Raw genomic sequence first — 15,375 nt, 5'->3', positions numbered from 1 at the left:
ACCAGTCAATCCTAAAGGAAATCAATCCTGAATATTCATTGCAAGGACTGATGCTGAAGCTGAAGCTCCAATACTTTGGCCACCTGATGTGAAGAACTGACTCATTAGAAAAGACCTTGATGCTGGGAAAGATTGAAGGCAGGAGGAGAAGGGGATGACAGAGGATGAGATGGTTGGATGGCATCAATGACGCAATGGAGATGAGTTTAAGCAAGCTCTGGGAGATGCTGAAGGACAGAGAAGCCTGGCATGCTGCAGTCCATGGGGTCACAAAGAGTGGGGCATGACTGAGCAGCTGAACAGCAACACAGTAACCCACTTTCTTTTCTCTACAATACTTCTCACAATTTCTAATTATCATTTATTATTATATTTTATGCTTACTTATAACTCATATTTTCTCCCATGCACATTTAGAATATGAGCTCCAGAGTGAAGAAATCACTGCACCCTTGGTGACTAGCACAGTATACAACCACTGAAGGCACTCAAATACTTACTGAATAAATGAAAACAAGAACTGTGACCAGGATTAGTTTCCTGATGATCAATATTTTCCAGACTCATTAGCCCCAAATCCCCTGATGTGGTTCCCTTAGTTATGAAGAAGCATGCTGAGGACTCACCTCTACCTGAGTAACGTTGACGACCAGCACCACCACCATCAACACTGCAAGCAGACAGCAGAACAGCCGTAGTTTGACGAAGTTGATCCACATTGTCTGGCTGTGTCTTGATCACCCATGGCCGACCCATGGCTCCTTTCACTGCTCAAAACTCCATGTCTTTACAGATGGCTAACAAACACATGAAAAGATGCTCAACATTGCTCGTTATTAGAGAAATGCAAATCAAAACTACAATGAGATATCACCTCACACCAGTCAGAATGGCCCTCACCAAAAAGTCTACAAACAATAAATGCTGGAGAGGGTGTGGAGAAAAGGGGACCCTCTTGCACTGATGGTGGGAATGTAAATTGGTACAGCCCCTATGGAAGACGGTATGGAGATTCCTTAAAAAACTAGGAGTAAAACCACCATATGACCCAGCAACCCCACTCCTAGGCTTATACCCTGAGGAAACCAAAATTGAAAAAGACACATGTATCCCATTGTTCACTGCAGCACTATTTACAATAGCTAGAACATGGAAGCAACCTAGATGTCCACTGACAGATGAATGGATGAAGTAGTCACGGTACATATACACAGCCAATGGAATATTACTCAGCCATAAAAAGGAACAGCTTTGAGTCAGTTCTAATGAGGTAGATGAACCTAGAACCTATTATACAGAGTGAAGTCAGTCAGAAAGAGAAAGAGAAATATCGTATTCTAATGCATATATATGGAATCTAGAAAAATGGTACTGAACAATTTATTTACAGGGCAACAAAGGAGAAACAGACATGGAGAATAGACTTGTGGACATGGGGAGAGGGGAGGGTGAGATGTATGGAAAAAGTAACATGGAAACTTACATTACCATATGTAAATGAGATAGCCAACAGGAATTTGCTGTATTGCTCAGGAAACTCAAACAGGGCCTCTGTATCAACCTAGAGGGGTGGGATGGGGAGAGAGATGGGAGGGAGGTTCAAAAGAGAGGGCATATATGTATACCTATGGCTGATTCATGTTGAGGTTTGACAGAAAACAACAAAATTCTGTAAAGCAATTATCCTTCAATAAAAAATTAAAAAAACTCCATGTCTATGCTTTTCTGAGATGCAGATGAGCTTTCAGTTTGATCTTCTTCTATTCTGTTTAGTTTCGTTAAGAGTTCTTTGTATAGAAGAGCAACTGGTATGGATTTAAAAAGCACATTTTTCTCCAAAGGATTCCTTCAAAGAGGAGAGATGAGCAAACAGATCACCAATTACGACAGCTTAGGGTGGAGTAAAACGAAAAACACTGTATTTCCTCTTCCTTAACCTTATCCAAGGCCCAGAGTCATAAGAGAAAGCAAACAGCCAGAGCACAGTAGGAACTACTCCACATTTGGACAATTTACTCAAACCCAGCTCCAGGTTTTCATGTAAATAGAGATACTTCTCCTGCTTCCTATTTATGTTTTAACTTTTAAGAGAGCAAAGAAGAACATCTTCAGATTCTTAGAAATTACAAAATTCACGTGTTAATTTTCTAAAGAGGTCTAAATAAATAACTTCCCTTCCTTTACAGTTTAAACTTTATTACATTCAGTTCAGTTCAGTCGCTCAGTTGTGTCTGACTCTTTGCTACCTCATGAACTGCAGCTCGCCAGGCCTCCCTGTCCATCACCAACTCCTGGAGTCCACCCAAACCCACATCCATTGAGTCAGTGATGCCATCCAACCATCTCATCCTCTGTCATCCCCTTCTCCTCCTGCCCTCAATCTTTCCCAGCACTAGGGTCTTTTCTAATGGGTCAGCTCTTCACATCAGGTGGCCAAAGTATTGGAGTTTCAGCTTCAACATCAGTCCTTTCAATGAACACCCAGGACTGATCTCTTTTAAGATGGACTTGTTGGATCTTTTTGCAGGCCAAGGGACTCTCAAGATTACTAGGGTAATTATGGGCTTCCCTCGTGGCTCAGTGGTAAAGAATATGTCTGCTAATGCAGGAGACCTGGGTTCAATCCCTGGGTTGGGAAGATACCCTGGAGAAGGAAATAGCAACCCACTCCAGTGTTCTTTGTCTGGGAAATTCCATAGACAGAGGAGCCTGGTAGGCTATAGTTCATGAGGTTGCAAAGAGTTGGACATGACTTAATGAATCAACAACAACAAGAGGAAAACCTGTGATTTTATAAGGAGTTTTGGGATTAGGTGCAAACCATTCTGATAACCTCTGGAAAACAGGAATGCCATCCCTCTGTATGTCAAGAGACAGCAAACACCCTTTGGGTTTCTGGCTCTCCTACCCCACAGGCAGGCCTGATGCCCCCTCAGTTGAGTAACAAGGCACAAGAGGAAAGACACCTGCCCTAAAGATGCAGGAGATGAAAGCTAAGCCTGAGGAGTAACAGGTCACCCTAATCCTTCATCACACCTGCTGAAGGCAGAGGACTTGAGAGTAGGCTGCTCCTTACTCTTCTTCCATGTAATCATTTTTAAAATACTCTCCCCAGTTGCTATTATGATATAGGTAAGCAGTGAAGATGGTAGTATTTTGTTCCTAGTGACGATTTCCATGGAAAGCGGGGTAGAGAGGTCAAGGTGAAGAGGGTGCATAATCTCAGTGCAGAGGGCCTCAGGATACCTCAGCTGCACCAACACTCCCCCCTTTTGTGTTGGACCTGGCAAGCCCCCTCTTCCCTCACTCCCCTACTCCTTTGATCTAATCTGTTCCCATTCCCACACCACAAGGACAGACAACAACCCTTCCTCACCCCAGCGTCATAAAGGAAATGAGGCTAAGCTATTCCAATATGCTTTCCATCCTGAGAATTCCCACAGCACTTACTTTTTCCACTTCTCAGCTGATCTCTATATTTGTATGTATTTCTAGTCTCCCCAACTATACCAATAAAGATTATATTGAAAAAAAAAACAAACTATATATCAAAAAAAAAAGCAACTTAAAGATAACAATGTACCATACTTTTGGATTCCTTCCCAGTACTCAGCTCTTTGCATGATATATGTTGATTCAACAATCCACACAATGAATAATTACAGAGGCCTGGGGCTTCCCTGGTAGCTCAGTGGTAAAGAATCCACCTGCCAATGCAGGAGTCACGGGTTTGATCCATGGGTCAGGAAGATCACCTAGAGAAGGAAATGGCAACCCACTCCAGTTTTCTTGCCTCGGAAATCCCATGGACAGAGGAACCTGGTGGCTACAGGCCATGAAGTCACAAAGAGTCAGACACAACTGAGCAACTAAACAACAACTCTGTATTGCACACTGTACTAAGTGCCAGAAATCCTCCTGGCAAAGCTTACACTCATAGTAGGTAAAAGGTATTTCCCTCCTATATTAAAGAGAAAGAAATCTCGCACTCCTGGCTGCCGGGAGCCAGCGTGAGGAACTCAGACAGTGGCAAAGGTCATGAGGAAGGAGGCTCGGCATACACAAAGGCGGGATCGAGCCTCAGGAGTCCCCCTGGAAATTCTCGAGCACCTACCCCCAAAACCAGAGTCTGCCTACTTTACTGCTTTGTGTTCTCACCTACACCTCTGACTTTATGGGGGGCTGTCCCCCACCACCTCTCTCTGAAAAAGAAGAGTTAACTTACAGCTCCAGTTAATAAAGTTCTTGGGCGTGACAAGAGTGTTTCAACCTACAAACTCCTTTGGAAGTCCTCTAGCCTGCCTGAACAGGTTCTTCTGGCCACATGTGATTGTTCACAGCCTCCCAACCATGAGAGGCATGAGAAGTTCTAAACTGTCTAAATACAGATTCCTTTGAGCAGTTAAAGATTGATTAGAAATTGTATTGATGAAGGGTTTTTCACTTGTTGGGCCAATGTTTGCTGCTAAGTTTCCATATCCCTTACCTACTGTGTCTCTGGGAGTGTATTGATTAATATAATCGGTGTATAGGAATATAAGTAGTAGCTTTAATATTTGTAACCTTGGACCCTTGAGTTAATTCTTTTCTTGTTATAGCCCACCACACCTTTGCCCTATAGGAATGCAACTTTATCTAATGCTTTTGGAGGGTGGCGCTTGACTTTAGAATAATCACCTTTAGAGAAAAATAAGTTTTCTGAAGAAAGGGTCATAAAATGTTAACAGGCCCCCTGGCCAGAAGATGATGTAAATCATCTAAACTTTTGCATATGATAAGTTGGAAAGCCTGGCTTCGATAAGGATCAAGGACTGCTGACCTTCCCCCATTATCCTCTATGCACAACTTAAGGTATAAAAACTACTTTGGAAAATAAAGCGCGGGCCTTGTTCACTGAAGCTTGGTCTCCCCATGTCGTTCTTTCTCTCACCTTCTGGCTGAATTCCCATCTGTAGTGTGGAGGCTCATCAAGCCTACTAATTATGCCTGGGCTTCTAAGATCTGACTGGGGAGGCCTTAGTGTCTCCTCTCCTTCGGGAGAACGGGAGGACGCCTGTGGCCTACATAGGTGACGCAAATTCCTTGTCTTGGAATTTTACTGGCTTTCCACGTAAACCAAGTTATTCAGCCTCTTTTCTCCACTGAATTTTCCTACTGAGCTATCCTTATTTAACCACTCTTTATATCTTTAATTCTATTGTATCCTGGTTGCTGACGCCATCCCCGCTTCGAGTTTCCTGGATCCACTGGGGCTGGACCCCGGTACCTGGCCACCTCCACAAAGACGCCAGGTAATATGAAAGACTGCACTTAACCATTTCATGGCCCCAAAACACCGGCCCCTCTCCAAGACCCAGCTACCTACCCACCCTGAAATGCCTGCAAATTCTAGGAAGGAAATGACTGTGAAATAAAGGAAATAACTCTGTCACCAGGGCCCCAACTGCTCCTCTGCAGAAACCCTTCTCAAGGAGTTGGCCATGAGAACCATAGGTTTCCCTGATGGCCAGAGGGAGAAGACCAAACATGATACTGCACAGAAGCTCAGCTGTACCACTGCAGCTGTGGTCTATGTACTGCACGAAGGCCAGGAGTCCAAAGGATGTCAGTATGGCTCAAGCTGGTCAGAAGCAGCACAGCAATGGTGCAGAAGGACGGTGAGGCCTGGAGACCTCGGAGCTAAAGGAACAAAAGGCCTTATAGGCAGCAATGCAAATATGCAAGAAGCCCCTCACAGGCAGGGACTTCTGATGAAAATCCTCATGGAGGGTCACGCCTGGAAAAGACCTACTTCCTGCTACAAGTAGGTGGAATGCTGAGACTGCAAGATCCATTTGTACACCTATAGCCTGAGGTGTACTAGCCAGACCTCTCTTTAAAAAGACATATACTAAAATGTTGATAGTTGTCATCTTTGGGCAGGTTTTGTTTTTCTCCTTCATCTCCGCCAGGAAATATAAGTCACAAATATAAAGAATTAAGCTGGTTTCTAAAAGTAATAATTAAAAAGGAGCCATAGGAGAAATAAGGCATTAAATCAGATACAAGAAAACAAATTTAAAATGAAAGATTCCAAAGTGAAAAAAGAAATCTCTAACAGATTTTTGGGGTTTTCCTACAAATATAAAACCTAGGCATTATAACAAGAAATCTATTTGCAAAGAGAGCAGGAAAATATTATTTGGTATCTCAAATTGCCTTAGAATTGAGTAAGAAAAATAGTGTTAGATAGGAATGACTCTAAAAAGTTTCCAAGATCAAATCCAAAATAAAAATATATAATTGAGTTTAATTTACCTTTTTTCTTTTTCTGGAAATTTCCAGTTCCCAAGAAGAGCTACTTTTTGAAACTAAGAAACTAGGGTTTACTCACCTTCAGTATAAAGTCTGAACTCAATCATGATAGCCCTTATTCTTTTCTCGTCATATTTGAAGCACATATTGAGGTTTTTCATTTGTATACCATTCTTCCTGCTGCAACAGAGACAAGTACATGAAACACACGTTAAAGATACTGAAAATGAAGTAAAGGAAAATATATTTGAAATCAAGAATACAATTTTAAAGCAAGAGATGTACAAAGATTTCAGGACAAAGTAGTGGGTAAAATAAGGATAGGAACATTTCCTTTCCTAGCACTAAAAAAAAAAAAAAAAAGACCTGGCTATTTATAATCACAAACTTACACAGAGAAAATTACTATCAGATCTGAGCTGAAGGTCAAAACCTTATAAATAGCAATATAATTGGAAAAAATATAAACCACAGATAAAACCTTCATATGTTTTTGTGTTTTTTTTTTTAAATTTTATTGAAGTATAGTTGATCTACCATGTGATGTTAGTTTTGGGTATACAGCAAAGTGAATCAGTTATACATATACATACCCCCACCCCTTTTAAGATTCTTTTCCCATAAAGGCTTTACATTACATATAGGCTTTACATTCCCATATAGGCTTTACTCATTACAGAGTACTGAGTTCCCTGTGCTATACAGCAGGTCCTTATTTTTCTTAAAGATTAGAATAATCATGCACTTCAATGCTCCATCCTACCACTAGAGAAAGCTAGAGGTACTGGACACATCTAAAAGTTGTGATCACTCCATGAGGACTCTCAACGTCAGCACTTTGGTTAGAACACACTTACTCATGCTTCATATTTATGTTCAAAGAACAAGCCAAAAGTAAAATCCATGATCTGCTGGGTCTGTTTTGTCAAATTTTGATTAAGACTGTTTACGTGCCAAACTAAATTCCTTATGACCTGTGGCAAACCTATACCGACTGCCATTAGTCCAAGGTATTGGACTTCCTTCCACTTCTGCTTTAGGAAGTCAGATACCTAATAAGTGAAAGTCAAAGTCGCTCAGTCGTGTCTGACTCTTTGCAACCGCATGGACTGTCCATGGAATTCTCCAGGCCAGAATACTGGAGTGGGTAGCCTTTCCCTTCTCCAGGGGATCTTCCCAACCCAGAGATCAAACCCAGGTCTCCTGCACTGCAGGCAGATTCTTTACCAGCTGAGTCACAAAGGAAGCCCAACGTAATGAAAAGCTGGCTTAAAACTCAATATTAAAAAAATCAAGGTCACGGTATCTGGCCCCATCACTTCATGGCAAGTAGAAGGAGAAAAGGTGGAAGCAGTAACAGATTTCCTCTCCTTGGGCTCTAAAATTGTTGCAGATGGTGACTACAGCCAAGAATTTAGAAGACGATTGCTTCTTGCAAGGAAAGCTATGACAAACCTAGACAGTGTATTAAAAATCAGAGACATTACTTTACCAACAAAGGTCCATACAGTCATGGCTATGTCTTTCCGGGAGAAGGAAATGGCAACCCACTTCAGTATTCTTGCCTAGACAATCCCGTGGACAGAGGAACCTGGTGGGCTACTGCCCATGGTGTCGCCAGAGTCGGACACGACTGAAGCGACTTTGCATGTATGCATGCATTGGAGAAGGAAATGGCAATCCACTCCAGTATTCTTGCCTGGAGAATCCCAGGGACAGAGGAGCCTGGTGGGCTGCTGTCTATAGGATAGCAAAGAGTAGGACACGACTGAAGTGATTTAGCAGCAGCAGCAGCAGTAGCAGCAGCATGGTCTTTGCAGTAGTCATTTATGTATGTGAGAGTTAGACCATAAAGAAGGCAGAGCACCAAAGAATTGATGCTTTCAAACTGTGGTGCTGGAAAAGATTCTTGAGAGTCCCTTGGACTGCAAGGAGATCAAACCAGTTTTGATCAGGTTTGAAGGAAATCAACCCTGAATAGTCATTGAAAGGACTGATGCTGAAGCTGAAGCTCCAGTAATCTGGCCACCTGATGGGAAAAGCTGACTCATTAGAAAAGACCTTGATGCTGGGAAAAAATGAAGGCAGGAGGAGAAGGGAATGACAGAGGAGGAGATGGTTGGATGGCATCACCGACTCAAAGGACATGAGTCTGAGCAAGCTCCAAGAAATGGTGAAGGACAGGGAAGCCTGGCATGCAGCAGTTCATGGGTCCCAGAGTCAGACATGACTTGGCAACTGAACAACAATGACATCTGACTTTCTACTCCCATCTTACTTGGAATTGCAATCGTCAGTCACACAAATGAAATACCTGAGTTTGGTACTAAAAAGAAAATGAGGCAGCAACTCCACACTGGGCGAATGTTCTTAGACAACCATTTCACAAAAACAGTATATTATTGAACAACCACACATCTAGTTTCTGGGACAGTCCTCATCCTAAATACTCTGACCTGCTAGTCACATAAATGTATTTATCAGAGCAAGTATCTGGAATTAGAATTTGGAATGCAAGGACATCCATACAAAAGACAATTTACACAGAATATACCTATAATTGAATTCTCCTAGCTCAAACTCTCCAAAGAACAGCTGTATTTCATAGGGTACTGAGTAAGACTTTGAAAGTTAACAGGGCACCATCTAGAGAAAAAACTGGAGACTCATCCAAGACCACATGAGATCATCCTTGAACAAAAATGAAGCAGGGACAGAAGTCTGCACAAGGACAGACATCTGCAGGACTTGCTTCCTGATTTCATTCCACAGACCCCCTTCTCTTTCACGTACCCCCACCTCACATGCCCAAGATGCTGATTCACCTAGGCCTTCTCTTCTCCTTTTAAAGCAGCACTAATGCTTTCATAATCCCCCCCTCCCCCACCGCCTCCGAGGGTAGGGTGGCCGCGATGGGGGTAAACACAGGACAGAGAAGTACACAAATCAAATAAGTCACAAAGCTATATATGCTGTAAGAAGAAAATAGGGCATGTTTTTAATGCGCTATTAAAACATGGTAGTCCTTAATCTCGCATGCCCATTAATATCATCTGGAAGCTTATACAAATACCATTGCCTGCACAACACCCCATCAACTGGATCAGAATCCATGGGAGTAGAGCCAGAGAAACAGCTTTTTATTTAGGGTCTGCAGATAATTATAATACACAGCCAAGTAGGGGAACCACTGGTACAGAGTGGCCAGAGGGTGCCATTTGTACAAATTGGTCAGGGATGGCCTTTCTGAAATGATGTTTCCATTGTAACTTACATCGTCCCTCCAGGACAATTCGATTCTGGGGCAATGGGGAGAGCCAACCCTACTTCAGTGATATGTCCCTTCGTTTCCTTTCTCAGAAACAAATAATAGCACTGTATCAGGCCCAGAGAGACTGAGGATAACAGGCACAAAGAACGTATTAAACACAGTCAAAGGAAAGCGGAGCCCAAACGCTATGGAGGAACATTGTGTTGTTTTACTCTGTGAGACAATTGATTATCACGGTCTGGGAGTGCCGCCAGCTTCAAACACACGCTGATGTTCCAACAGATAATTAACCACAGTAAGGAGCGGCACCCATCGCCTCTATTTTTAGAAAATGCGGCAACAATCCTCCCCTAGGGTAAATAATGAAAACAAGGGAAATTTTACAGTGATAAATTTTGTATAAATCCTGCCTGAGAATCCCTCTTACCACCACCCTAGTGGTCTTTGATCAAGTGGAGACGAGCGACAGGCCAGGCTGAGTCTCCACATCTCACCTTGTAAAAGTCACACTCTACCCAAGCGACCTAAATCTGATGTCCCAAAACGACAGTAAAACCAGAACAATCCAACGCCTGAGAGGACACCCAGCCAAAAGGGTGGGCTCAAAGCAGCGATGAGACTGGAGTTAGGGGCTGAGGAGGGAGCCGTCTCCAAGTGTTCGGTACTCCCTCAGAAAAGGTGTCAGGGGGAAGGGTCTTCAGCTGCCCCCAACTCTGGGCTCCGCCGCGCTGCGGCTGCTCCCGCGGGTATTGCGACAAGTCTAGAAAGCCGAGGATGGAGATGCTCGCGCCCTGCCCCGCCCCGGGACCGGCTGCTGCTCGAGCTACTCCGGACCAGCTCCAACTCAGCCGGAGGCTCGCGTTCCAGGCTCAGGTACCCCAGCCATGACCTCAGAGGCGGCAGCTCGTCTGCATCGGGCCGGGAACTCCGGAGCCAAAGCGCGGAGAAAAGGGTCTTAGCAGCCGAGAGGCGTCCGGGAGGAGCCAGGCAGTGGTTCGCTCGGGCGACAGGGGCCCATCCCGGCGCTGGAGCACAAGCCGCAGGCCCGCACTCACCTCCATCCAGGTCTGGCCTCCCGCCGTGCGCTCTCCAGCTGCCCGGGACCGGGACAACCTGCTCAATAGCCGCAGCACCAGGCCGCCCGGCCCTGGCTTCCTGGCTCCGCTGCGTCGCCTCACCCCCGACCCCCGGCTGCGATTGGTCCAGCTCTGGGAGGGGCGGGGCCGAGAGTGCAGACTGACAGCCGCGGCCTTGGAGCGCTAAGCTTTGCCCAGAGCCGGGACGCAGAGTTGACCCCCGCGGAGCTCCGTGCAACTTTTCTCCCTCGCGAGGGCGTCCTGCTGCTGTCGCCTTTGATCTGAGCTCTGCCCACTATCGGGACCCGGCTCCTGTCGCCTTCGGACATCAGAGTGTCCCAGGGAACAACTGGAGATGCCCCTACTTGGGCCGTCTTTCCTCTCAGTGGCGCAATGTTTTGTTCCCTGTATGGGTCTGCCAAGCTCGAGCACAGAACAGGCTGGTCCTTGAATCTTTCCTTACTTGGACGTATTTTCTTATCCTTGAAAACAACCCCGTTGCTTTTATTCTCCTTGTACGTGACCTAGCAAAAAGGCCTGAATACTAACCACCACCACCACCCCCACCGAAAAACCACTTAATCCTATTTTGGACTTTCTTCTAAGCCATAAAACGTCCGCAGCAACTATGTGAAATTCAGGAACTGAAAGGAGTACTTCGAAGACAGAAGCAATTGCTCAAGAAAGCTGAAGGGATGGCGGGGCTGCGCTGTATTCCTCAGGGCTAGAAGCACAGGGCTGTGGTGTTAACCCAGTTCATCCCAGCAAAAGGCAGGCTCCAAAAGCAGACTGCCCAGACTGTGGTCTCAAGGTCAAAATATTTGATATTTACTGACCACAATGGACTCTATGTGCTGATTCAGAAGTTTTCAAAGCAGGCCTGTATGCATGAGTGACCCATATGACTGAAATAAAAGGAGGTTCTACATGAGGTAACCTCTTCTGGAGTAACCATTTCATTCTTCTTTCTCGAGGATCAGCCTTTCCTACTCATAAAAGGTGATTTCTGTTTCCTCTGTGCCTAAGGATCCGCAGCCCAATGTGATAGACTTCTGCTCTGATTAAGTCCTGTGTTCCATACTTGGACTCCCTGACACCTGTGTTTCCCAGTCTGGCTGTCTGGCAAGCGGCAAATATTAATACTTAAACAGGACATACTGACTTCTAGATGGTTTCGGACCACCTTAGTGATCTTTATTAACCCCCAATCACACAGGCACTCATAACCCCAAGGCGTTTGAGTTATCTTATATTTTACAGTCTGAGAACCAGACATGGAAAAACGGACTGTGTCAAAATAGGGAAAGGAGTACCTCAAAGCTATATATTGTCACCCTGCTTATTTAACTTAAATGCAGGGTACATCATGCAAAATACCAGGCTGTATGAATCACAAGCTGGAATCAAGATTGTAGGGAGAAATGCTAACAACCTCAGCTATGCAGATGACACCACCCTAATGGCAGAAAGCGAAGAGGCACTAAAGAGCTTCTTGATGAAGGGGAAAGAGGAGAGTGAAAAAGATGACTTAAAAGTGAAAAAGATGATCTCAACAGTCAGAAAACTAAGTTCATGGCATCCAGTCCCATCATTTCATGGCCAATAGATGGGGGAAATGTGGAAACAGTGGCAGATTTTATTTTCTTGGGCTCCAAAATCACTGTGGACAGTGACTACAGCCATGAAATTAAAAGACACTTGCTCCTTGGAAGAAAAGCTATGACAAACCTAGACAGTGTATTAAAAAGCAGAAACATCACTTTGCCAACAAAGGTCTGTATAGTCAAAGTTCTGGTTTTTCCACTAGTCATGTACCGATGTGAGAGTTGAATCATAAAGAAGGCTGAGCACCACAGAATTGATGCTTTCAAACTGTGGTGCTAGAGAAGACTCTTGAGAGTCCCTTGGACAGCAAGGAGATAAAACCAGTCAATCCTAAAGGAAATCAACCCTGAATAGCCATTGGAAGGACTGGTACTGAAACTGAAGCTCCAATACTTTGGCCACCTGACACAAAGAGCCAACTTGTTGAAAAAAGAAGACCCGGATGCTGGGAAAGATTGAGGGCAGGAAGAGAAGGGGGTGACAGAGGATGAGATGGTTGGATGGCATCACCAATTCAATGAACACGAGTTTGAGCAATTCCAGGAGATAATGGGCAGGGAAGCCTGGAGTGCTGCTGTCCATGAGGTCGCAAAGAGACACGACTGAGCAACTAAAAACAACGTTTTTTTTTACAGTTATTACAGACACAAAAAAGAGTGGGAAGGACCAGAGATGCCTGTCCATCACCTCTAGATTCTTAAAAGATCTCTGACGGAAAGTCACCATACTCCCAATGCAGAATTGTTGAACTGTTGTTGTTCAGTTGCCCTGTTGCACTCCTTTCTCAATCTCGAATCAATCAATTGTTCCATACAGGGTTCTAACTGTTGCTTCTTGGCCAGCACACAGGTTTTTCAGGAGACAGGTAAGATGGTCTGGTGTTCCCATCTCTTTTAAGAGCTTTCCATAGTTTGTTATGATCCACACAGTCAAAGGCTTTAGCGAAGTCGATGAAACATAGGTAGATGTTTTTTATGGAATTCCCTTGCTCTATGATCCAGCAAATGTTGGCAATTTGATCTATGGTTCCTCTGCCTTTTCTAAACCCAGCTTGGATATCTGGAAGTTCTTGGTTCGCATAATGCTGAAGCCTAGCATGCACGATTTTAAGCATGACCTTACTAGCATGGGAGATGAGTGCAATTGTCTGCTGGCTTGAACATTCTTTAGTGCTTCCCTTCTTGGGAATTGGGATGAGGATTGATGTTTTCCAGTCTTATGGCTACTGCTGGGTCTTCCAGAATTTCTGACATACTGAATGCAGCACTCTGATAGCATCATCTTTTAGGGTTTTGAATAACTCTACTGGAATTCCATTGCATCCACTAGCTTTATTGACAGCAATGCTTCCTAAGGTCCACTTGACTTCACACTCTAGAATGTCTGGCTCTGGGTGACTGACTATATCATCGTGGTTATTCAGTTCATTAAGATCTTTTCTGTACCATTCTTCCATGTTTTCTTTCCATCTCTTTTTGATCTCTTCTGCTTCTACAAGGTCTCTACCATTTCTGGCTTTCATTATGCCCATCTTTAGGCAAAAGTTTCCCTTGATATTTCCAATTTTCCTGAAGAGATCTCTAGTCTTTCCCCTTCTGTTGTTTCCCTCTATTTTTATACATTGTTCATTGAAGAAGGCCTTCTTGTCTCTTTTTGCTCTTCTTTGGAACTCTGCGTTTAGTTGGGTGTAAGGCAGAATCCCACTGTACAAAAAAAAACATGCACTTTGGATCCTAGCCTGAATGAGTCTAATTCACAGCTTTGTCTCTTACTAGCATTGCCATGCCAGACAAATTACTTAACTTCTCTGAGTTTGTTTCCTCAACTGTAAATTAGGTATAACACTATCTGCTCTTAGAAATAAGTGAGAAAACAAATGAAAAGTACCTAGAAGAGTATCCCAAATCTCTTCCTTTTGAATTCCCTAATCTCAGGTTATGACCTAGCATAAGGAATTTCAAAATGTTGAATTTATGATAATCTAACTTTGAGCTGTGAAAAAAAAGAGAACATAGGCTTGTGTTTTTGATACGAAACCAAAGGACCTAGTCATTTCTGACCCACCTGCAGAAACAGTTTAGATGCTAAAGTTACTAAACTTTATTTCTCTAAGTAAAACAAAGAGTGGAGCCTAAATTTAGGTAAACAAAAGCAAATTAAGCCTGTTTCTGATGCAGCTAACTTGAGGGATATTCACCAGCAAATCTGGGGCTTCCCAGATGGTGTTAGTGGTAAAGAACTAGCCTGCCGGTGCAGGTAGATGTAAGAGATGCAGATTCGATCCCTGGGTAGGGGAGATCCCCTGGAGGAGGGCATGCCAACCCACTCCAGTGTTCCTGCCTGGAAAACCCCATGGAAAGAGGATCCTGGCAGGCTACAGCCCATAGGGTCACAAAGAGTTGGAAACGCAATGTCAGAAACTTGCAGCATAAGCCCTCCTGAGCCCATGTCAGCTCCTGATTCAGTTCCTGTGCTTCCTCCTTTTGAACAAGTGCATGAAATTTGGGCATCAAGAGCCACCAAGCCATTGTTCAAAATAAGTGACTGCTGTCACGTTGGATACCATCCACCGTATTCCAAAACACCATGAACAGTGAGAAGATGCTGCCAAGGGTAGGAGACTAGAAGAGGTATTTGGTACCTGTATTAATCTGCTAAGGCTGCCTTAGTAAAATACCATGGGCTGAGTGGCCTAAACAACAGAATTTTATTTTCTCACAGTTCTGGAGGCTAGAAGCCCCAGTTCAAGATGCAGCTGATTCAGTTCCTGGTGAGTTCCCTTCCTGGCTTGTAGATAAACACGATAAACACCTTCTGTGTCCTTACATGGCGGAGAGAATGAGAACTCTTTGCTGTCTCCTCTTATAAAGCAGAGAAGGCAATGGCACCCCACTCCAGTACTCTTGCCTGGAAAATCCCATGGACAGAGGAGCCTGGTAGGCTGCAGTCCATGGGGTCGCTAGAGTCGGACACGACTGAGCGACTTCACTTTCACTTTTCACTTTCAAGCATTGGAGAAGGAAATGGCAACCCACTCCAGTGTTCTTGCCTGGAGAATCCCAGGGGCAGAGGAGCCTAGTGGGCTGCTGTCTATGGGGTTGCAGAGTCGGACACGACTGAAGCGACTTA

The 15,375-nt window shown here is 44.2% G+C and overlaps 1 protein-coding gene across 7 annotated transcripts in view; it reads right to left on the bottom strand.

Annotated features, from left to right (window-relative positions):
- Window positions 1-10,712, bottom strand: part of NXPE3 (neurexophilin and PC-esterase domain family member 3) — a 55,271-nt gene extending 44,559 nt beyond the window's left edge. For 2 of the 7 annotated variants that reach the window (XM_061427011.1, XM_061427025.1), the window contains exons 1-4: window positions 10,621-10,712; window positions 6,374-6,474; window positions 1,484-1,561; window positions 627-797 (exon numbers count right to left, since the gene is read on the bottom strand). In XM_061427011.1, coding sequence (XP_061282995.1) covers window positions 627-719 — 93 coding nt within the window. In that variant the 5' untranslated portion in view covers window positions 720-797; window positions 1,484-1,561; window positions 6,374-6,474; window positions 10,621-10,712. Of the gene's footprint in view, window positions 1-626; window positions 798-1,483; window positions 1,562-6,373; window positions 6,475-10,059; window positions 10,148-10,620 lie in introns of those variants that run through there. The other 5 variants (XM_061427002.1, XM_061427023.1, XM_061427014.1 and 2 more) reach the window with 4 other exon arrangements.
- Between the last annotated feature and the right edge of the window lie 4,663 nt (window positions 10,713-15,375).

This window comes from Bos javanicus, chromosome 1 (genome assembly GCF_032452875.1).
Source record: "Bos javanicus breed banteng chromosome 1, ARS-OSU_banteng_1.0, whole genome shotgun sequence".
Lineage (NCBI taxonomy): Eukaryota > Metazoa > Chordata > Mammalia > Artiodactyla > Bovidae > Bos > Bos javanicus.
The sequence above is the reverse complement of the archived record's forward strand: the minus strand, read 5'-3'. Positions and strand labels throughout refer to the sequence as shown.